Source organism: Lissotriton vulgaris, chromosome 9 (genome assembly GCF_964263255.1).
Source record: "Lissotriton vulgaris chromosome 9, aLisVul1.2, whole genome shotgun sequence".
NCBI lineage: Eukaryota > Metazoa > Chordata > Amphibia > Caudata > Salamandridae > Lissotriton > Lissotriton vulgaris.
Window position 1 is genome coordinate 937,893,615 of NC_141697.1, and position 23,555 is coordinate 937,917,169.

At 47.1% G+C, this 23,555-nt stretch overlaps 1 protein-coding gene across 1 annotated transcript in view; it reads left to right on the plus strand.

Annotated features, from left to right (window-relative positions):
- The window catches only part of AMT (aminomethyltransferase), a 214,919-nt gene that overhangs the window by 102,633 nt on the left and 88,731 nt on the right, over positions 1-23,555 (plus strand). Inside the window, exon 2 of the mRNA XM_086938787.1 lies at positions 2,515-2,682. Coding sequence (XP_086794913.1) covers positions 2,515-2,682 — 168 coding nt within the window. The remainder of the gene's footprint in view (positions 1-2,514; positions 2,683-23,555) is intronic.

A 23,555-nucleotide genomic window follows, 5' to 3' on the forward strand; every position in this document is an offset into this window, starting at 1 on the left:
CAAACCTTAAGAACCGAGTGGTGAGGCGAGGGGGGTAGGCGCTCTCACGGTGAACTCAACCGTGCGCGACATGCTGCGTGCCTGACAGAGGCTCCCGCGCGCTGTCTCTTTTCTGAGCCTCCAGGCAAGGAGGCGGGTCAAAGTTCAGGACAAAGAGAAAACACAACGGAAATAAATAAGGCACTGGAAAGCATTCGCCAGGACATCGCTTTTTTCAACATCACGGTGCATGCTTTTACACTAGTCTACAGATTGGGCTGCATTCGATGGCTTTAGTAACACTGCAACCAAGTAAGGCAAAATAACGAGTCATGTTTGAAGTAGCCCATAGGAAGAGCGAGTCCAAGGGCTTTAGCAGGGGATGTGAACACATCAGAGCGTTTAATTGTAAGAATGCTCAGACTCGTTAATGGTTTACATTTTATAGGTAAAATAAAACAAATGCAGATTATGGTGCGACCACGATGCATGATTGGTTTGGGGTTAGGCTCCTTTAACTGGAGGAGGGAGGAGAAATGCGTCTCGGCCGGAGCAGGGGGCGGAGCAGGGAGAGCGGGCTTCACACGGCCGGCCGGTCGTGAAACTGAAAGCATGGCCGGCCGGCCGTGAAAGCCTTTGATGCCGCAGGGGGTGGAGCGGCACCAGCTGGGAGAGTAGGCAAGGCAGGCGGCTGGGGGCATGTGCACGCGCATTTAAGCTCAATGCGCATGCGCATTGAGCTTAAATTTCTCGTGCACTGCAAGGAATCGCCACGATTCCTTGCAAGTTGGGGATAAAGAGTGGATAAGCCACCATAGACTCGCAAGCTCGATGCGCATGCGCATCGACAGGCGAGACCTAAAAAGGATTGGCTAGATAAGAGGTCAGGGTAGAAACATCCTGACCCCTAGGCCTCTTCAGTGGGATGCACAGGGGCCCACAGGGCCCAAATAAAAAAAATGTTTTAATCTTTTGGCGGGAATCGTGGTGGGATCCACAAATACCATGGCATTTTTTTTTTGGAGGAATTGTGGGTTCCCGCGCTTCGTTTAATTAGGCCCCCTGGTGGACAAGGTCTCGGGGACTAATACAAATGAAGGTGGGGGAGACTGCCACCACCCTGGGCTATAATAAATTATAGGGAGTGTGGGGGCTTCAGCCCCCCCACGCAACCCTAGGGACCACCACCCCGGGGCTAATTCATATAAATGCAGGGGGCCACACGCTGCCCCAGGGACCTCCAACTCCCCGGGGCCATATTAAATATTAATGTGTGGGGGTTCCAACCCCCCCACGCAGCACCGAGGACCACAATCATTGGTTGCTATAGGACAGAAAAAAGGCTTGCACATCAGGAGAATGAGGGTGATATTCATAACTGATATATAGCAGAACTTGGCAATTCTGCAATTGACTATACTCGTGCCACCAAGTTATGGTGGTAACCAGTAGATTACCCTACAAGGTAATCAGGCCATTTTCTTATGTAACGTTTCCCAGCCTATTTGTATTTCTCATTATAAAATAGAGGATTGATTTTAGCCCTTTTTAAAGCCAAGGCAAACCTTTATTGTCTGTGTCTATTTTGTTTCATTCTCCAAGTTGTATTATCTATGTGTGACGTACAGATTCATTATTAGTAGTAGACTGTGGGAGGGGAGACCAGCCAGTTGCCTACCATGCTCCTCAATAGTAGTTCACTTTTCAATGTGTTTATGTTGTGACCTCGGATGAGGCATGCCAACCAGAAGTAAGAGGAATTCTGCCTCTATACCCATTCAATTGTTAGACAGGATTTATGGTTGAATAGTGAGTTCTTAAAACAGTTTATCTAAGAGATTTCTAATACTTAAATGGTAACAGTGAAGTAATGTATATGGAACCAAGTTAGAAAAACCGAAATATTGATTTTAGAGGTTCCTTTTAGACTGCAGGACCTTTGGACAATGCATTGAAATGGTAGTGAACACCGATAGACTTGAAAGTTGGTGGAAATTCATCAGCCTTTTGCTGGTAGTTTCGAACCTTGAAAGCAGTATGAGATATACTCATGCAGAAGAAAGGATTACAATTATTTTCAGGTGGAAAGGGAAGGATCCTTTCAAATATGTAGGGGGAGTGTTTTTCTGTTGTGAACATATTTTACCTGTGTTGACGCAAAATAACGTTTTAAAGTGAAATTGCATATTTACATTTAATTTCTGCATACAGAAATGTAGACTTGTTATATTTCTGTGTGTGCAAATATTAACGCGTTTTAGTACTCCTGGGTAGCTGTGACCCTTGCAGCTCCTCCTGGAATTCTTTATGAATTTCTGTAAAGCTTGAAATGTATTCAAAACCTAGGCCTAAGCCGGAAACATATTTCCCTCTTTGCTTGGCCTTCCCGTGGACTGGAGCTTTTCGAAGACTGTGTCATAGTGCCTGCCCCCTATGGACCCCTAAAGAGTGTTGCTCTAATTATTTCATCAGTTAAAGAAAATGTCTTGTTACACGTACATTATATATTTTTCTCTATTCTTTTCATCATTGCAGGAAGGCCTTAAGAAGACCCCCCTGTTCGACTTTCACATCAGCAATGGCGGGAAGATGGTGGAGTTTGCAGGCTGGAGTATGCCAGTGCAGTACAAAGACAGTCACATTGAGTCTCACCTACATACGCGAGGACATTGCTCACTCTTCGACGTCTCACATATGCTTCAGGTAAATTTCGCAACTGCGGTTCCACATTGATCCTAAAGTGAGAGTGTTTGCTAGTGGCCAGTATAATCCTAAAATACTGAGGAAGCAGTGAAAGCACCCACTGTTGGGGCAAATTCCAACAAAGCGTATTCACCCTCCTTTCATTTGGAGATGAATCAAATGAATACTGGGTATAGTGTGTGAATATTAAAAGATAGTGTTATAGCCCGATTTATACAATTTTTGTGCAGAAATAGCCACCTAAATTGGTATCTCTTTTTAAATACAGCTGGAGTAAAGAAGATGCAACTCCCTCAAGGGTCAAAGCAGTTATTTTGGTCCTTCCCAAACCACATAAAAATGCTCAGCGGTAAACCTCATACCCCTCTATAGCGCTTCTTAATATTGGTGCCAAGCTTCACACACGAAGTCAAATGATTAGATTGCCCTAGTGTGGACAGACACATGATGACAACATTAGGGCTGAGATCCACCTTGTTAAAAAGGCCTCACTTGAGGGGATACTTGCAACACTCTTGTCATCTGATGCGAAGAAGGCTTTCGACTGAGTGGATTGGTCTTTCATACTTCTTAGATGGGTTTTGGCGCACACTTCCTTAAAGTTATCTTCGCAAATTAATCCGACTGCAAGATTTACCCTCAGTGGTCGCACTTTTAATGCATATGGATGAGGAAGAGGCACTGGGCAGGGGTTCCAACTCCTCAGTTCCCACATTTGCCCTATTTATAGTTCTATTACCCTTCAGGTTCTGCAATCGAAAAAGGTAATTGGAATCAATTTCGATTTCTAGGATTATAAAATCTCCTTATAAGTTGACGATGTGCTACTTATTTTAGGATTTCCACATTTCTTCCTCCAAGGAGTTATGGACTTTCGTAAGGCTTTTGAATCCATCTTTTGCTATAAAATTCATTTTGAGAAATCTGAAGCACATAATTCAACCCTCTCGGAGGATGATGTGGATGTATTGGACAGAATGCTCCCATTTCGTTGGCCTAAGAGGTAGGTTTGACATTTAGGTGCAAAACACACTAGAAAAACCTATTTGATATTAATTACTCACCTATAGTATGTTATGTTATCTATTTGGTTAAGCGCAACAGCTGCCCCAGCAACGAGGCGTCCCGGCGCTGAAGAACCACAGAATATGTACTAAAGAAGGAGAGGGAGGAGGAGGGAGTCCTAGGAGGGGGGGAACAGATGGGTCTTAATAGCCTTCCAGAAGGCAGACAGATTTTCCAAGGAACGTATGTTTAGCGGCAAGGAGTTCTAGACCTTAGCTCCCAGAACCCTAAAGGAGCGGCCACCAATACGGCAGAGCCTAGTACGGGGTACAGTCACTAGGTGCTGGCCTAATGAGCGCAAGTTGCGCTGTGGCGCATAGGGTGTTAAGAGCGGGCGCAAGAGTCCTGGGGATCCGGATTTGAGGATCTTGAAAGCCATAGTCAGGGTTTTGAATTGAATCCGAGATTCAATGGGCAGCCAATGTAATTTCCGAATGGTAGCTCTGACTGAGCACCTGCGGGGGAGACCCACCAAGGCTCTAGCCGCTGAATTCTGTACGCGTTGGAATCGAGCTATCTCCGCTTTATTGGCGCCCAGAAGTAGAACACTAGCATAGTCCAGTCGTGAAAGGATGATGGATTGAACAATGAGCTGGCGGATTTTTGAGTAAAAAAAAACGAGTATCGGGTTAAGGCTCCTTAGCAGGCCCACACAAGTAGCAGCCACTTTTTTCGTGTGGGTCTGGAAACTAAGCGAGGAGTCCATCCAGACGCCCAGATTTTTGACCATGGATTTGGGTGGCGGGATGGCGCCCAACGAAGAGGGCCACCAGTGCTCATTCCAATAGCTGGTATTCCTCCAGAGGAGCAGCACCTCCGTCTTGCCTGCATTAAGCTGCAGGCAGTTGTCCGTCATCCACTGGGCTACTGCAGCCAGGCCATCCCTAAATCTCGAGGCTGAGATAGAAGGGCCTTCCGTGAGAGTGATGACCAGCTGCGTGTCTTCTGCGTATGACACCAGCGTTAGGTCCCACTCCTTAGCCACTGCCGCAAGTGGCTGCACATAAAGATTATGCATGTAGTAGCTACTATGAACAGTGGCCTGGATTCCATGGTGAAACTGATGATCTGTGGATTTTTTTTTTGATCATCAAGTTTATTAATTTCAGAAAATATAAACAGGTCAGCAATGACACGGGGGACCACAAGTGTATTACATCCTTACAAATAAGGTATCTCCCAAACACCTCCCCAGCAGTGCAAGTCAATAGGGCGGTTTAGCTACTCAGTCAAAATCCCCAACAGTGCCCAGCCATTTACTCCATACCTTCCAATATTTCTTATGGCATCTATGTGCCACGTACAGGGCCCTTCCTTTGGTCGCGCACGGGAAACATCATTTACAACGAAGGCATTACTACGCGTAACGTTTACAACGGGGCACTTCCCACGTAAACGTCTTTTCCACGCGTATGCCTTCCACGATCCTCTTTACCACGCAAGTTACATTCCGGTCAACCTTCATACGTTCTGCGTGTACGTAAAAAAAGAAGTCCTTTTTTTATTTTGTTAGAAGTGTTTTCATGCATACCTTAAGAACGTGATACGTAGAAAAGGCATGGGTGGTAATGGGAAAAATTAGAACAGGGGGGCTGGGGGGGATCTCCCCCCCCCCCCCCCCCCAAAAAAAAACAACAACAACAAAAAATGTAAAATATGTTTTGGAATCAAATTAAAAACGATGACAAATGCTGACTGAATGTGTAATTTAAAATGTGTATTACAAATTAACAAGTGACCTTCTTTGACGAATTATTCAGCCATCTTGCTTGGGGACATGTTTTTAGAGGGTCAGTGAAAGTGACAAAAGACAAACAATGTCACTTCTGAAGACATATTTTTTTGCCTATCCGTTTCATTATGTTTATTTTAGTGTATTTTTAGGCATAATGGACGTTGGATGCTTACTAACGTTTTTATGCGTGGTAAAATTCTGCGTTCTTTTATTCTGCGTGGTAAAGACATTTGCGATGTAAAATTTACGTGGTAAAGCCATGCATTGTATTTGAAATCGTGGTAACATCATATATTCGTCGCACACCAGTCCACTCCCTTACGCCACCACTCTAGGGTCGGTGAGTCAGGGCATTTCCTTGCCGCCACTATGTCGCATTTGGCAACAATTATGGCTGTGTTGAAGAAAATCGTTTCTGGTACCGTCTAACCCATCTGTGATCCGTAGTATTGAGTGTCTTGGATCGTGAGGAACCTCCCATCCAAGGACCTCTGTGAGCTCCTCTTCAATGGCCCCCCAGAAACTGTCTAGTTTAGGACAGGACCAGATCACGTGGAAGAAATCCCCCGGGGCCAAGCCACAGCTTGAGCACGACGCATTGGGTCGCAAGCCCGCGCGATGGAGGCGCAGTGGAGTTAGATAGGCAGCGTGCAAAAAATATAGTTGAACTAACCTAAGTCTGGCGGAGGCCGTGATTGTCTTGGGTGACATAAGGGCATCCCACCAATCTGCCTCGTCTAAGGGGCCCACCCATTGTATCCATTGATCCCTCAGCTTGTCCAGGGAGGTGGGGGTATTGTTAACTAGGGTACGGTAGATGCGGGAGATGCCTTCCCTACCCAGATCCCCCAACATAGTCTGTGTTTCGGTGGGGCTATATTCCGGGAGCCGGGTGTCAGTGGCGATGTGTGTCTGGAGAGCATGCCTAAGCTGTAGGTACTTATAAAATTGGGAGGAGTGCAGGAAGTAGCAGGTTTGCAATTCCTGGAAGGAGAGCATGTGACTGCTGGCCCAAACGTCCCCGAGCTGTGTGATAACTATCAGGTCCCAGGTTCCGAATCCCTGCAGACCGCTCGTCTCCAGAAGCCAGGTCCCGTGCCACAGGGGTGTGCATTGTGTCAGTTTACCCGACCATCCAGTATGACGTAAGTAGGTATGCCAAGCCAACAGTACAGACCGAGTCACGTCTGGTATGTGCGATGAGGGAGTTCCCCCATACATCATAGTTTGGAAGCGACCCTACCTAGGGGGTTATGGGGTAGTGCCTTACACTTCTGATGGTCTTCTTTGGCCTTTTTGACCATTGGGGTGACATTGAGGGACCATCCCAAATCCGGGAGTAGGGTGAGCCATATCCCCAAGTATTTAAAGGAGTTGCGCCGAATCAGTATATTAGACTGCCAGTCGTAGCAGTCTCTCGATAAGTGGAATGGGACCAGCACCGATTTCCCTGGATTCAGCCTAAGCCCTGAGACTTGCCCGAAGACCTGTAAAGTCTGGAGGCATTGTGGACCAGAGGTGGCGGATTCGGCCAGAAAGAGCAGGACATCATCCGCATATAGCGCGATTTTATCCGGCTCGGTATTCGGCCACTCCCATCCTCGAATGCGCTCATCCGCCCGCACCAAAGACCCCAAGGGCTCCATCGCCAGAGCGAACAGTAGGGGAGAAAGTGGACAGCCCTGTTGCGTACCCCTTGCAATGGGAATGGCCTTGGATAGTACGCGGTTGACCAGAACACGCATGCGTAGCTGCGCATAGAGGACCCGGACCAGGGCCAAGAATCGGGGACCGAACCGCATCTCAACCAACACGTCCTGTAGATAAGCCCAGTCCACTGAATGAAAAGCTTTTTCAAAATCTACAAGAAGAAGTATAAGGGGTAAGTAGGTGCCGGTGGGCCAAAGCCAGCTGCACTCTCCGAAGGCGGTGTCGGGTTGCGCGTTTGGGCATGAAGCCACATTGGTCGGGGTGGACAAATATAGATAGATAAGGCCTCAGGCTCTGGGCCAAGATAGTGGTGTATAATTTGACCTCTGTATTGAGGAGGGATATGAGACGGTGGTCTGCACATTAGCGGGAAGGAGGCTGGAATATCGGGATTACAACAATAGTGGCAATGTCCGTCTCTAACGGGAAGGAGCCCTTCTCTTTTCTCGGAATAGACCACCCAGGTGGGGCACAAGAGTATCGCGGTACAACGCGTAGTACTCTTGAGGGAGACCGTCCGGTCCTGGCATCTTTGCCCGATGACGTGAGGGAAATAGCCTCCTAGATTTCTTTTGTGGATATGGGTCGGTCCAGGTCTCTTTGGGCAGCTGTCTCCAACCGAGCTAGACGTACGTTGCCCCTTGCAAGAAGAGCGCGGAGCAGATCTGTGGATTTTAAGAATCAATACTATAAAAATATGAGGCTCCTGTAAATGTTTCAGCCCTCCTGTGAAAGCACAATTTCTGAAAGGAAATAAAAAGTTGGCACACAGACATAGTATGCAAATAATGAGCAATATTTGTTTGCCCCAAGCTCGAGCAGTAACACTCAGTTGACCTAACTTCGTTAAGCCTTTTATCAATGAAATCACACATCCGACAAAAGGTGAGAGCTAAATCCTCTACTAATTACAGCTGCAGGGACACCCATATCAGGAACATGAAAGCACTCAGAAACTAGAAGACCCTGGTTTCACAGCTGAGGGTCTAGACGGTAAATCTGAGGCTTGTAACTAATTATTTTTCTTAGTTTTCAAGGCCCAAGGCGGCAGGCCCCAATCAAGCATTTCTGAGGTAAAGCAACCTTTTCATGTCTGCCTCTGTATTCCTTAAGACAAAGAGTGGAAACGTATTTTATCAAGTGGGCCTACCCTCACCCTGCACATAGAGTTAAGCAGTTATTAATGGAGGATTTTTTCAAAATGGTTGACGGGGGTTCGCATCTCATTTTATGTTTTGATTTTCTATATTTGGATTGACGGAACATTTTTGAAGTACATCCACCAGGGCACTGAGTCTCCCTCAGAGACTTCTTATGCAGTTGAATGTCATAGGCAAGTTGGCTAAGCCAGTATTCCCCATTATTATATAGCAGCTCAACTGAGAGTGGCCACAGGATGGTTCAAGGCAGGGTCTGAAAAAAACTAGATCCATATGGACCATGTAATAGTGCACAGACTCTAGTCGGATTTAATATAACTTGACAAAAAATATAAACCACCAAACGCATATTTGAGCATGCTGGATAATACTACATTGAGGACATGAAAAACGCTTGCAGAATCTAAAGACTTAGTGACATATCCCGTACACCCCTATCCACTTCAACAGTGAATTCACTCATGCTGTGGCGGGTCCTGCGTTTCAGAACTGGAGGAGTGGGGGTTGCAGAATGATTTTCAGTATGTTTACCTCTACGCTACCTCCCTCTAAATGTTTGTACAATGTAAAGCCAATTTCCACCTATCCCAAAAGCAATGTCTTTGCTATGCACAGCTTAGGTACTCTGTCACCAATCCGAACTTTGAACTAGCTGCCACCTAAGAAAAAAACGCTTGATGGAATATTGGGCATAAAAGCTTGTAAAGTTTGCAACTGAAATTTGAGCAGGCTATTTCTGATCCTCTGGTGTTGAAAGAGCGGGAGGGGGGTGTAGGTGATGGGTGACAGTTTATCCTTCTTTAGATATGTATTTTTTGGTAGTTATATCGGTTTCCAGTGTGACATTTTGCTGTTATATTTTTCTTGCTGCGGCAACAAATGATGGACGGAAAGCTGAATAAATCAAACATTCACCGCAGTCAAGTGATATTGGTTAAATCCATTGTTGTTTTGCTCACCACGCCACCCCAGTTTGGACCCATCCATATGCAAATCACTGTTGACCCTGCTGTTCATAGGAACTGCCAAGCTAGGTCCTCTCTGGACCGGAAACAAGCATCCTGGGATTAGTTTCGGGGTGTCATCACTCATCAGCCAGGCTGGCTTGAATCCAGTGGCACAGTGAGCAAGGGACCCATGTCTTGGCATACCTATCCCACTGAGGGCAAAAATTGCTGCTGCAACAAATGATGGATGGAATGGTGAATAAGTCAAACATTCACACCCAGTCAAGAGATCTGGGCTAAATTAATCATTGTTTTTGCTCACTACGCCATTTCAGTTTGGACCCACCCATATGCAAATTAGTCTTGACCCTGCTCCTCATGGGAACAGTCCAGGCCAAACTGCCCAGCTGGTTTCAGGATTCTTATTTCTGGTCCAGGGAGGACCCGGGTTGGCAGTTTGTGCCGGGCTGTGAGTAGTAGTGTGGGTCAAACATTCCAAGGCTTCTCGGGGGGGGGGGGGCAGATACAGAGGGGTGTACACAGGCTCACAACTAAAATATGTGCAGAAGCAGCTTTACATTGTTGTAGAGTCAAATAATTGCATTTACAAAAAAGGAGTATTTATTTTACTGCTACCACCAGATTGGGAAATATGACATGCACAATCAACTTCCACAGTTCACTGAGGTCAGGTCTCTAGTGTTCCTTAGGTGGTTCCCAGAGTTCCACTTACTCCAAGCTGTAGTGGTTATTGGCCATTCACTATTGGTGACATTCAGGTAAATTCCACTAGTCCAAGTCTCAGGAGTCCCGCTCCAACTCTGTATAAAAGTCAAAAGTGTTCAAGCACTGAAGCACTATCTAGCAAGCAAGATCCCCTGGGGCAGCTGGACTGACATCAGCGTTAGCTGCACCCGCCGGATCAAGGCGATGGGAGTCCCTGATCCCTGAGCGTGAACCCTCTGTGGAAGCTGGAGATGCAGAGGCTGTCTCTGGTAAGGTCTTTGCAAGCGGCTCAGGTGGACTGCGCTAAATTGACTGTCATACAGCCAAAGCCAACAGAGGTTCTTCATGGCTCCTCCAAGCTGGATAAGTTCTTTGGTCCTTCCCACCGTGGGTGGGGGTGAGGGAGTCCGAAAGTCCTAACCCTGATCCTCGGTCAAGGTGCAGGCCCATAGGAGTCACTACAGTGGCCTCTCCCCAGTGACGATCTCGACCAGGTCACACTTCTTTCTTGGTCCCGGTAGCCCCCTCTGGTATATGGGGCCACCTTCTCTCCACTGCACACAGGTTTCGATCCTATCTGCACATCAGATTTCTTTTAAGCTGCCGCTCCTGGTATACGGGGTTGCCAGTTTTCCACCGCACATGGGCTACTTCCCACTCTGTATGGCTCTCCTCTCTGCAACCCCTCCTGGCATACAGGGTTGGCGGTTCCTCACTGCATACGGGCAATGACCTTTCAGTACTGCATCAGTCACTGCTCACTTCACGTGGCCTTCCTCTGGCATGCAAGGGTACCCAACTTTGCCTGTATAGGGCAATGACCTGATTGTTGCAGCAGCATCTCCTCACACATTGCTAAGGGAATCCACTCAACAGGATTCCCCCCTGGATCTCGCTTCCCCCAACGCTCTCCTCTACTTCACAGGGCACACTGGCCTTTGCAGGCAGGCACTGGTGCTCGAGGCTCCAGGGTAGGTGGTCTTGGATTCCCTGTGTAATGTACCCTCTCCTAGCTAGAAGACAAGCAGTCCTTGTCTCTCATTCCTGGTCACAGGCAGAAGTATTGCAGAGCTTCGCCTCCTCGCACAGCCCTACTGGCTGCTTGACAGCCAACAGTTTATGATATCTCAAGCTCTTCTTCTCATAGTCCATTTCAAGAAACCAAATGTGGTGTAGAGTCTAAGTGTTTGAGGTTTATGTTGGAGGTCTGCTTTTTTTTGGAGTGCACACTTCACTGCCCTCTCTTCCTCCAGAAAGCAGTCTGTCACAGCAGGAGCGACTCCAAATCTGATACCCGAACAACACAGGCCATGGGAGTGACTAGAAGTTCACACCTGGATGTCAGGCACAGTGATATGTGTATCAAAAGGTTACCCCCGGGCCTCAGCACTGCTCTTTATAAATCTTTTATAATTCCAATCTTCTTCTTAAGATGTGCCCAAGCCCCTTCCTTGTGACCGCTCTCTGAATCAAAGAGCACCTTTTGAAGCATACTGGTGGAGCCTGGCTCTGCCCTCTCCAGTGTTTCCCACCCTGCTTAGAGGAATGTAGCAATACACAAATCTGTCTGAGGGGTATCCTTTAGGTCCTCTCCTCATATTTCACCTTGCAGCCCTGGTGTTCCAAAATGGAACCCAGAGTCAGCCATGCATTGTTCCACTCGCATGCACACATACACCCAGCACATGCATATAATTAGGCTTTCCTGTTTTCAGTGTCTATTTTTGGTAAATTCTGGTGGTGTTTTTTCAGTATTTTCCAGTGATTTCCATACCTAAAAAAAACAGTGGTTTTCAGTGTTTACTCATTTTCGCGCCATAAAAAACAGCTGAAACGGTGTTTTGTCGGTGTTTATGGAACGCTTTGCTCTTATGATTGCTTTTTCTATTGTTCTTCAGCATATTGTCTGGTAGTTTAAGTGGTCATGAGCCACTCATGAGGAAAAGCTAAGCAAGGGATGTACACAAGAGTATGAAATACAGGTATATTGCTGGTGCTGTTAGAGTACTCCTTAGAAAGATCTAAGGATGGTACTGCAAAAGTTCAAACTACTGACAAGTAATACTGATGCAACCGTTTCACAGTACTCACGATAAAACGCTACGCAAGGCAAACACCTGTAAGTTACTATCACCTTCTAAGAAGCATAAGAGCAAGCAAAATATAAGTGTGTAGGCCAGTGCTTCATTTGTGAGAGTGTCAGGGCCTGAAACTCTGCTCAGAAGCCCGCTGCCGGTGCAGTGAAACCTGGGCACGAGGAATACCAAGGCTGGTATTTTTAAAGCCACCTCATACCTCTTTAATCCACTACCAGAGACTCCCCTCCCCTTTATCTCACTTTTTGAGGTTCCTGAATTTTCATTTTGTGACGGTTTTGCGTCTTCCCCCGTCTTTCTGCTCTGTGTAATAGGTACATAAACTATGTGGAAAATTAAGTGTGGGTTCCCCAAGAATAAGTGTCCCCACTGGTAACCACCAGCTCAAATTAGGCACTGGTGTAGTCAGAGGAACTGCAAACTACAGGTAGACCAACATTTAGAAAGTTCATAAGCCTGCGCTAGGGTGATAAAGAAACTTGCATGCACCCCTACATCCGAGGCAGGTTGGTTGACATTTCAGGTGTCGTAAGGCATTCCACCTGCGCCAAAGCAATGAGGGGATATTGGGTGACTCTCAGGGAGTGGTGGGGTGGTTCCAGTGCTTTAAATGGACTGAGTTTCTCAAACTTTTTTGTTAAGAGGGAGAGTACCTGATCTCAAGAGTGACATAATACGTTTAATTGGAGAGTAACGGCACTTCTCAGAAGCAAGCAGATACTTTGGTACAGGGTACCAGCACTTCTATTTTTCCATTTCAAGCACTGGGTGGTTCAAAGGGCCAGGTTACATCTTCATCCAGTGTGCCAAATGGCAGAAAATTCTGATTTTCGTGTTTTTATTGACACTATGGCAACAGGATTTTGTAACCCATATAACTGCTAACAGAAACATGGTGCCCTAAATATCATACAAAAATACCCCCGACTGTGGTTAATAATAGTAAACCTGCCCCCAATGTGACAAGATGTTTTTTTAAAGGAAATTTGTGACAGGATACTTGGATGAGGCAATATTTTTGCTAATGATATTCTGAAACCTAACCCTTAGAGAGCGTATTTAGGCCTCTGGACAATAAACTCAAGCACACCCCACGCTCTCCAGTTTGCAGCCACTTTACGTGGAGTTTGCAATCTGGAAATGTGAAGAGTACGTTTTGCTGGAGGCGCAGCGCGCCAGGAATGTTGGCAGACTTTATCTCAAGCTTTGTGCAGTGAACTCTTGCAGTCCTGGCCCACCTCAGCCTCAGGATCTCCCTTGACGTGGACCCTCGTGACTGAGCGCGCGTGGTGTGATCTGGTGCAGGAGGCGCCTCCATAAAGCAGAGCACTGTGAGGGAGAGAGAGGAGGCCGCACCGTGTGTGTTTGTTTATAAAGCTTGACATGTATTTTCCTTCAGCGTATCCGCTGCGGTTATATTTAGACATAAGGTGAAGAGACTGCAGCTGAAAAGGCTGCAATCAGGCATGTTTGCCCTTTTATTATGTAAAACCTGGGGGTAAGAACGAAAATGTGAAAGGGAAGAACACAGGGAGGTGAATAATAAAAGGAAGAGTGTGTAGAGGAGAAGAAAGAAAATAAAGGGTGTGAAAGGGGAGAATGGGCAAAGGAAAGGAGGGTGGAAAGGGCCATGGGATTTGGATCGTGGAAGAAGAGAAGAAACCGAAACATAAAGGTATGAAGAAATATTGGACAGAAGGCATTCGCTTGTGAATAGAAACATCCTGCCCACACATGACACAGAGCTTCCAGACCAGGACACGAGCTTGGTTGTCACAAGTGTCAGTGATCATGCAAACTAGAGGGCCCGAGATCCTTACAGGCGGGCAATGCAGCTATTCATGGCACCAGAGCACAAGAGAGGGCAGGGAAGGAAACGGAATGGAAACAAGGAAAGGATAGAATACCCGAAAATGGAAGAACACAAAATATGAAATCATAAAGTCTGAACAGGAAGGCAGAACGGAGAGAAGATCAAAGGGAAAGAGGGCAGAGGGTTGATGTTATGCTCTTTATTCGCACTTTGTTGTCGCCACATCCCTGTCCGTATCCGGGAGAGAGGACAGCACCCAACAGAGGAGCCGGGAGTTTGTTTAATAACTTGCCACAACAACATGCTGCCCTGGTGCTTGACTCACTGCCTGGCAGCAGTAGCATTGCCTGGGAGCCGCGCCAAGCCCTGAGTGCCACCAGAGCTGGCAGCGGCACCCTCTGAGCCCGGGGAGAAGGCTGTGAGCAGCCGGGGCTGTCACCTGAAGGAAGTGAGCTCTGCCCTGAGAGCACGTCTGCTGCAGAGGGCAGGCGAAGAGAGCACAGGGCGCTGAGACGCCATCACCACTGGCGATAGATGCCAGTGCATGCCCCGCCTTCCAATCCAGCTCTAACACCCAGCTGAGAGGCCAGGCAAACCTCCCATTCCTTATCTAAGTTCCAGCTGAGAGGCCCTGCGCCACCTCACATCTGAGATGCCGTGCACCCTCTACCATTCCAGCTCGAAATCCCTACTGAGAGGCCCTGCACCACCTCACAGCTGAGAGGCCGTGCACCCTCTTCCATTCCTTTCAGCTCGAAATCCCAGCTGAGAGGCCCTGCGCCACCTCACAGGTGAGAGGCCCTGCGTAACTTCTCATTCAGAGCTCTGACCCCAGAAGAGAGGCCACGCGCCGCTTTCCGCTTCCCTCCCTCCCTCCCTGTTCAAACTCCAGATGCCCGTGTCTAAAATTAACAGGTCTCACTGCTTCCCAGGTCAGCAGCTCTTAAAGATACACTCCCCCAGCGGAGTAATGCAAAATGGGGCCCCACGGGCTGGCAGGAGCAGCCGGGCGGCTGGTGTCCGCCCCTCAAGATGCCCCCGCGATGCCCGGCATAGCACTAGCGGCAACGCCAGGGGCGGCAGCCCTGGGGTGCAGGCGAGATGGGGGGGGGGGGTCCTTGAGGGGAAGAGGGTGGTCTCGAGGTGGCAGGGATTGGGTGAGGGCGGAACCGCCAGGCGCTTCCAGGACACGGCTTTCCTCCTCTCCCTCCCGCAGGCTCAGGGGCCTGGGAGAGGGGGCGTCAGAGCAGGCTGGGGTGTGGTGGGGGGCACTCCCATCTGATTTCCCCATCCAGTGCTCACGCTCTCCCCTGCCCCTACTGAAGCCCCTACTTCAGCCTCAAATCCCTAGGTGCGGTGGCAGGGGATAGCTGGGGCGTCGTGGGCGCCCACCCCTAAACACTTCGGGGGTCTGCCACCCCATGTCAGATCCAGCGGATGATGAAAGAGGCTGGAAGCTCGAAATTTGGAGATAATCGCAAACACACATCATGTTAAAAAAAAAACAAGAAACGTTGGTGCCGCCTCTTTCTCCAGTGCCCGTCCCCGGCGCCCACTCCTTTATTAACGCCTTTAAGTAAATGGTCTTTCTAAAGACCTGTGAAGTACTCGGGTGCGGCCTGCCGCAGTTAGACAGCAGACCACAACAGCTCCTCTACCCCCACATGAGCCAAGGAGGGGGTCTGGTGTTGCTCTGGCCCTTGGGCCATTCACACCTCTGCTCCCCATGAGCAGTGAAGCAGTGTTTTCCCCTGACACCTCCGCGCCAGGCGACCACAGGCAGGCCAATGTTTGTAATGCTTTAGCTCCATCAAGTGGCCAAGCAGAGCAACAACGGAGCAACAACTATGAAAATTAGTGACACTCGGTTTAAACCGGGTCAGCTGATTTTCATCCGGTAGGGTACTGTCTGGGACAGTCGGTTTAAACCGAAATCCGGACAGCCTACATATAATGTACACACACTGCACAACACTACATTCCTTCATGTATTGTTCCAATCACAGGCACAAACACACACACAGCCCAAGCATATAACATGAACACACTGCACAGTAGTGCATTAACACTGTATTGTACTATTCACAGGCACACATACACCCAGCATATGTACATCACATATGCACTGTGCAGCACTACACACCAAACCGATGAAGGCAAATGGTGAGTTAAGCACACAGCAGCAGAACTTTAAATGAGTGGGCCTCTAGGCCTCTCTCCAGTGGCACAGGTAAAAGTGCTTGTTCACTCTTACTGATCACTACAGCCAGATTTGAGGAGTTAGCACCCGGTAAGCCAGCTAAGTCTGCGGGTAGGCACGCTTCGGCCCCTTGGTTTACTCCTCTTCTTGGTAAGATGCGCCAAGATTGCAAGAGGGCTGAAAGAGCTTGGCGGCGCATGTATGACCCGGATGACAAAGTAAAATACAGGGATGCTATCCGATTTTACCACAAACATATTGTGGATGGGAAAAAAGTTTACCTTGAGCGCAGAATGGAGGAAGCTGAAAACACGAGCAAAGACATTTTCAGGATAGTAAAAGAGTATATCTCTCCTTCTTCGAGCACGCCTATCCATTCCCGTACCGAAGCTTGGATTAGCCAGCTTAGTGACTTTTTTATTAATAAAATTAAATCCATTCAGGACTCTTTCCCTGATGCTTGCTTTATTCCAGCTGCCAGCCATCTGACCACTTTACCACCATCATTGGAAAAGAATGGCCCTCTCCTTTCTGTTTTTCCTCCTATCCCTCTTGCTACCTCCCTCGACCTCTTGTCTCGACTTCAGTCGGGCTCACCACTTGACCCTTGCCCAGCGAAATGCCTGGGGAGAGTAGCGCCTGCAGTCAACATCTTGCTTAATCCGCTGCTTAACTCCTCTCTGACTACGGGAGAGGTACCTCTGGCATGGAAGCATGCCTTGATACTGCCGCTGCTCAAGAAACCATTGTTAGATCCCCTTGTTCACGCCAATTACAGACCAATCTCCCTCCTCCCTTCTCTGGCTAAGGTGATTGAGAAGCATGTGCATCTTTCTATTTCCAGCTTCATCGAGAGTAATAATATCTTGCATGACTCTCAATCGGGTTTTCGTGCGAATTTCAGCACAGAGACTGCTCTTCTAGAGGTCACTGATGCCATAAGAGAGATTCTGGACTCAGGGGGAAAAGCTATCTTGGTCATGTTGGATTTGTCGGCGGCTTTCGACACCGTTGCCAACGACGGTCTCCTTTTAAGACTCTGGGAGATCGGTTTTCGTGGGACGGTGTGGAATTGGTTTAAGTCATTTCTGACCGACCGCCGACAAATGGTCTGGGCACCTCCGTTTTCTGCCGAAATGTCGCCGCTGGAGGTTGGGGTTTCTCAAGAGGCTATCCTGAGCCCCACCCTTTTTAACATCTATATGGCCCCTCTGGCGGCGGTGGCGGAATCTTTTGGTGCCCGGATCATATCCTATGCTGATGACACCCAGCTCCTTTTTACGTGTAACAAGGGTGAGGGTTTCGACGACGGCCGGATCAAGGAATGCCTGGGCGCTGTTTTTGACTGGTTTCAGAGGCACAGTCTGAAATGCAACTCTGATAAATCGGAGCTGCTTTTTTTCGGAGGTCCGCCTGATCCCAGTTGGAAGACATGGTGGCCCCGGGATATGTTTCCGCCTGACGCTGTCTCGTCAAAAGCCAAAAATCTCGGTGTCCTGTGCGAAGTTGAGCTTTCCTTCAGACCCCAGATTATTGGGTTGACAGGGACATGTTTCGGCATCTTGAAAATGCTGCGGAAGTTTCTTCCACTACTGTCTCTGCAACATAAAAAAATCATTGTTCAGGCTCTGATAGGCTCGCGTCTTGATTACGCGAATGCCCTTTACCTTGGCCTTCCTAAATATCTGCTGGCACGTCTGCAGATCGTGCAGAATTCTGCAGCCAGAGCCACGTTTGGCCTACAGCGTAGGGCAAGGGCCTCGGAGTTGCTCAAGAGACTGCATTGGCTCCCATTCTCTAAGAGAATTACTTTCAAGGTTTTGACCCTTGCCTTTAAGGCCCTCCACTCGATTGGCCCAAAGTATATCGGGAAGCGCTTGGCTTTCTATGCCCCCAGGAGGACTCTAAGATCGGCTTTGCTGGCCAAGGCCGACGTTCCTACTGTCAGACTTGCTCGCATTGGAGGTCGCTCCTTTCGACACTTGGCACCTCGCTGCTGTAATGAGCTTCCTGTTTCTTTAAGGAAAGCCAACAGTCTGTTCTCTTTCAGAAAGGAACTTAAGACATGGCTTTTCTCCCAGTAATACTTCTTTGGCCTGCGGTGGGGCGGTGTGTTGTGTACTCTTCTTCAGTTCTCTTTGCCAAAGCGCCGGGACACTCCATGAAGTAGCCGTGCGCTATAGAAGAGACATTATAACATAACATAACATAACATAACATGGTATGTTGCCACCACTGGGCTGCTTAACTCTTGGTAAAGGCAGTAGCCTTTCACCACTATGAGGGTAGCGGGTTGGGTGCCTCTACTGGTCCAAAAAGACCACAGTCCGTGAGAAAGGCCTATGTCATGGCGCACCCACATGATCTGGGTTTGCATAAGACAATAAAATTCAGCATTAGCGATTATGCACTCTGCACAAACGGCTAAAGATGGTTCTCTAAAGAATCTAATCTGCCTGGAAGTAGCATCTGCTAGTAGCCTGTCGTCCCATGATCTTTGGGCAACCGCTCTTACTGAAGCTTTAGAGCTAAAAGGTTTGTGGAACTTACATCTGCCTCACCAACATTTCAGAGTGACCCTAAAGAAAGAGGTACAGACATACCCTTTCATGACTGATCACCTGAGCCTCATAACAAAAAAACATGCTGACCTCATCATCAACAGTTATGTACATTGATGGATTCGTCGACTGACTTGGACCTAGACTTTTTCGAGACCATATGGAATAGACTATTTTTCCTGGGACCACGTTGAACGGTCAAGTCCCGAACGCTTTTCTATAGAAGCGTTTTTCTGACATCTGCCTACAATTGTGTTTACAAAAAGATAAGACACCTTGAGGCCTAGGCTTACGGGCCACAGAGGGCAAAACACGTGTTGACTGTGCCTTACAAAAGTATATTTTTATGTTAACACCCATGACTCTAAATAAACTGAGAATCAAAAAAGCTCCCAACCTCCCTTTTTTTTGACTGCCTTAATCCAACACTGGATACAAAGCATGGATTACTCTGCACCATTGTGAATATCCTCACGTGTCCTGGTACTTTCTCCGGTTACTGAACTAATGGGTAAGGGGTTCCCTATTTCCAAGGACAAGTAATATCGGAATTATCCTCATTTCAACCACCTGAAACTCAACCCCGATAAAACGGAGTTGGTGTTGACGGGTGGTTGCTCCAGTCCCTGGTCCTCCTCCTTCTGGCCCCCCTCATTAGGTCCCCCACCCACTCCTGTAACCTCTGTCAAAACCCTTGGTTTCAAAATAAATAACCAACTTTCCCTACACTCCCAAGTCTCTGCTGTGGTTTCCTCAGCCTTTCTCTCACTCAGGACTATCCGCAGAGTCTCACGATTTTTCGCCCCAGACGCGCTCAAACTAATTCTTATGGCCATGGTGACATCTCGCCTAGATTATGGCAATGTCCTTTATCATGGCATGCCCGATTACCTTATGAGGCGCCTCCAGCTGGTTCAAAATCAGGCCGCTCGGCTGGTTTTTAACCTTTCTAAATCACACCATGTAACTCCTCTCCTCTTTTCCCTCCACTGGCTCCCTGTCCGGCAGCGCGTCTTATTCAAGCTCGGCTGCACCATCTTTAAAGCCAGGACAGGTTCTGCCCCTGCCTTCATTAACTCGGCTATTCAAACCTACACTCCCTCACGAGACCTCCGATCCTCCTCCCACCACCTTCTCGTGGTTCCCCGCTTCAAACGGAAGAAGTGGGGTGGCTCCAAATTTGCAACCACGGGCCCAGCTTTTTGGAATTCTCTCCCATTGCTCCTCAGAACCTGCACCCAATACCCCCTCTTCCGCAGAGACCTTAAGACCTTCCTTTTTACCCAAGCCTTCCCATCCTGAATCTTCTCCTCTCCCCTTTTCCGACCCGCCGAGTAGCTGTTGCCAGTGAGCGCCAAGAAACCGCCAGGTGTACGAGCGCTATACAAAACCCTTCAAATTCAAATTCAATTAGCACGCAGGGCGGATAAAAAAGAAAAAACTGGATCCATTACCCCTTCAAGTCTCTCTCCTGCCACGAAAAAGCTGCCTATTCCATCTGGACTTTACCAGAGCCCATCAACGGTTAGTCTTTATTCTCAAAATGACAACTTCACTTACTTAGTCGCCATCAAGAACATGTATCAGCCCTGTATAAACCTACAGCCTATCCTCTCAGAGCAAGCAGAGTGATTGTGTTTTATGACCCTGTGCTTACCTTTTAAACATCATTAGAGCTGATACTTATTGTTCCCCTGTGCTGATACCATTTGTAGAACTAAGGCCCAAGTGTGGTTCTGTAACTCTGAGGGTCTGTGGTTCGGAGATTCTGAACCCGTTTAATGAAGGTCGTCGGATATAGACGATTTTGGTATCAGCGGACCGCAAATCACGAGTGCGGTATGTACGAGTGTTTTCGTCATAATCGATCAATGAGAACACTACGTATTCAGGGATTTTGTTTGAACCCTTGGGTTCCATTTTGTGTGTGGCAGCCATTTTGTGTGGTTGCCCTCACATAGGCCGATGACTACGGCCGAACGAGTCCTTGGGACACGTACACCTTAGCTGACTCTTGTGTGACCTGGCCGAACTGACTCCCTTGCCCAAGGCTGACCTCGCTGAGCCAGTTCCTTGTTAAGCAGCTAGTCAGATAGAGATCAAAGAGCAGGACATTGCTGAGTTTATGGTACATGCACACACCCTTCTATCTTGCTTCTCATCTGCTTCTGTTCCTTCCTTTATGGCTTAATCACTGATTTGGGTTGAGGTCTTTATGATGGGTTTGTCCGGCCTGATCGAACAGGAATGTTGGATTTTGCTTGGTCATTTCTGGTGGGCTGGACAACGGAAAGTGGGATTGTCGTCATGCGATATGTTTGAAATGTCACCCTACGATTGGTCAGTTTGTATGTAATTGATGCTAGCCAGGAATGTGATTTTTGGCATAAAAGACAATATTCCGCTCTCTGAATTTGTGCAGTCTCTAGCGAACCACCCGTGTTGTGCTTCGTAGACCTCTGTTCCTGGTTGCAGCCAATAAATTTGGTCTTTGACGTCATCAAGAAGTGTCCCGTGTCTCTGTTTGCCGAGGCAGGGGAACTCAAAGACATCGGGCGTTATCCCTGGCGCCGCTGGGTTCTAAAACCCAGTTCTTCACAAGTATGAATAAAGAGGATAGGCTGGTAGGCGAAGGTTGTAATTCTTAATGGTCTGTATTTGTGGCTATCACCTGACACTCACTATTTTTGTCCAAACCGCACCTATTCTGCCGCTTCAGGAACATAACGACCAGAGCTAGCTTATGATGTATATGCCCCAACTCGTTTTCACTAAACTAGTGTGCGAAATGTATATTGCTAACGCCACACCCTATTTTTTAAGAGCATTGAACCTTGCTTCGCTTTTAACTGGCCCAAATTACATCTGACATTTGCAGCCTTTTTAGATTTTGCAACGAACCAGAGTTGCAGTTCAGGACATGATCTTGACGCCTACCTACGTTACGAGTCACTTGCACTTTAAACTGTATGCTTAGAACAGTTTGGGCCACGATATTGATGTCTACCCATGTCAATAGTTGTTTTCACTTTAAACCTACAGTAATGTAAGAATGTAGCCTCATTCGCTGTTTTATTTCTGCTTTATGAAATGACTGGAATGTAAAAAGAGATATTGCTTACTCTCGTTCTTATTTTAGGGTTACAATTTTAAATCGCGTTGTTTGGTACTTTCATGGACTTGAATGTCTAAATAAAGTATTTTTCAATCAATCAATCAGCAATAGGGAGCCAGACATCAGTCCAGTTGGGGCATTCAGGGCAGGGGTGCATGCTCATTACCATTCAGAGGACTTTTCTGTCCCAATAATACCTAATTTCACTTGGAATATTTCATCTTGCCTTATATGCTGAGCCTGCATCCAGTCCAGGCGAAACTTTGGGTACCCTGTTATATATTATTCACTATGAATGTAGCCTCACTCTACATTTGTGTTAAACATAAATTGGTGCTACACGCATGTAGATACTTTTTCAGAGAGGAACCTATCTATTTACACAATCTTTCTATGATGCAGATGCTTAAGCTACACTTCTACTTAGAAAATAAAATGTCTTTGTTCAATGTCCAATGGTTTACACAACTCAACGGAACTGCAATGGGCAGTTGCTTCATGAAAAGTTAATCAAATATTTACATGGGCTGGTGGAAGAAGCAGATAGTGTACTGTGGATAACCGAAAATACACACATGACCCAGCATTTAATACTGTGGACTTGATATATTGCTCGCCTGTTTGTTTGGAACAAAACTTTTCGAGAAGCCAACACATGTTTTAAATAAATGTTCCTTGAATGAACCGAATCTTATATTCACACATAATGTAAGACCGAAGGAAATTGACTTCATTGGTAATTCCATCACTGTTAAAGATAATTGCATCCACACTAGTCTGCAACAAAAAAGCACAGCTGGTAATAGTGTGTTACATGCATGAAGCCAACATCCCACCAAATTGAAATTGAGTATTTCTTCTGGGGAAATCCTTAGAGCTACGCAGAATTGCAACACTAATGCCATTTTCATTGAAAAAGAAAAGAGAATCACTGAGAGAGAGATAGCCAAGAGTTAACCCCACAAGGTAGTGAGAGAGGCTAGTGCTAAAGTACCCATACGCACAAGGGAAAGTCTAGTAGTTAACATTAATGGTATTACTCAAACCCAGTAAAATCAGATTAATGGCCGCATTTAATGTAGATTTCCTTACTAGCCATTGTATTACACCCTGCCATTGACACGCCATAAAGTCAGATGCCATTATTGGTAAACTAGTTACTCCACACTCACTTGATAATTAATGCACGTTGAAATCAATAAATGACATTTTGGGACAGAACCATCACCTCTACATAGGAAAACCAAGCTTTTTTTTGCTTTGGAAAATGTAAAGCTTACAAACATAGCACTAATTGGAAGACCTACACATTGCCTACTGGCTCAAACTGCAAGATCAGGAAATTGATCACCTGCCCAAATGACTATTATATTTATTTCCTTGAGTGCTCATGTGGTTTACAAAACATAGGTAGTACTATCTCTCCTATCAAGAAAATAGTATTGGAGCATTTCAGACAGGTGCCTCCAACCAGTCATCGCGAGCTACCATTGGCTCACAGAAACCTTCAGGGTACCTCCCAGCCTGGAGTTCATTTTTAACTACAAACTGCAATAAATGCGTGTTGCATTTTCCTTTTACAATTAAGGAAAGGCTATGTTTAGTACATTATTATCAGCTGTATAAAGCAGAGCCCGGTAATGAGCAGTGCTCCACTAAGATTTATGGACCAGGTGGGTCACAGAAGTTCAGAACTGAAGCACTGAGGTATTTAACTCTTAAATTCAGGTTGTTCTCAACTCAAT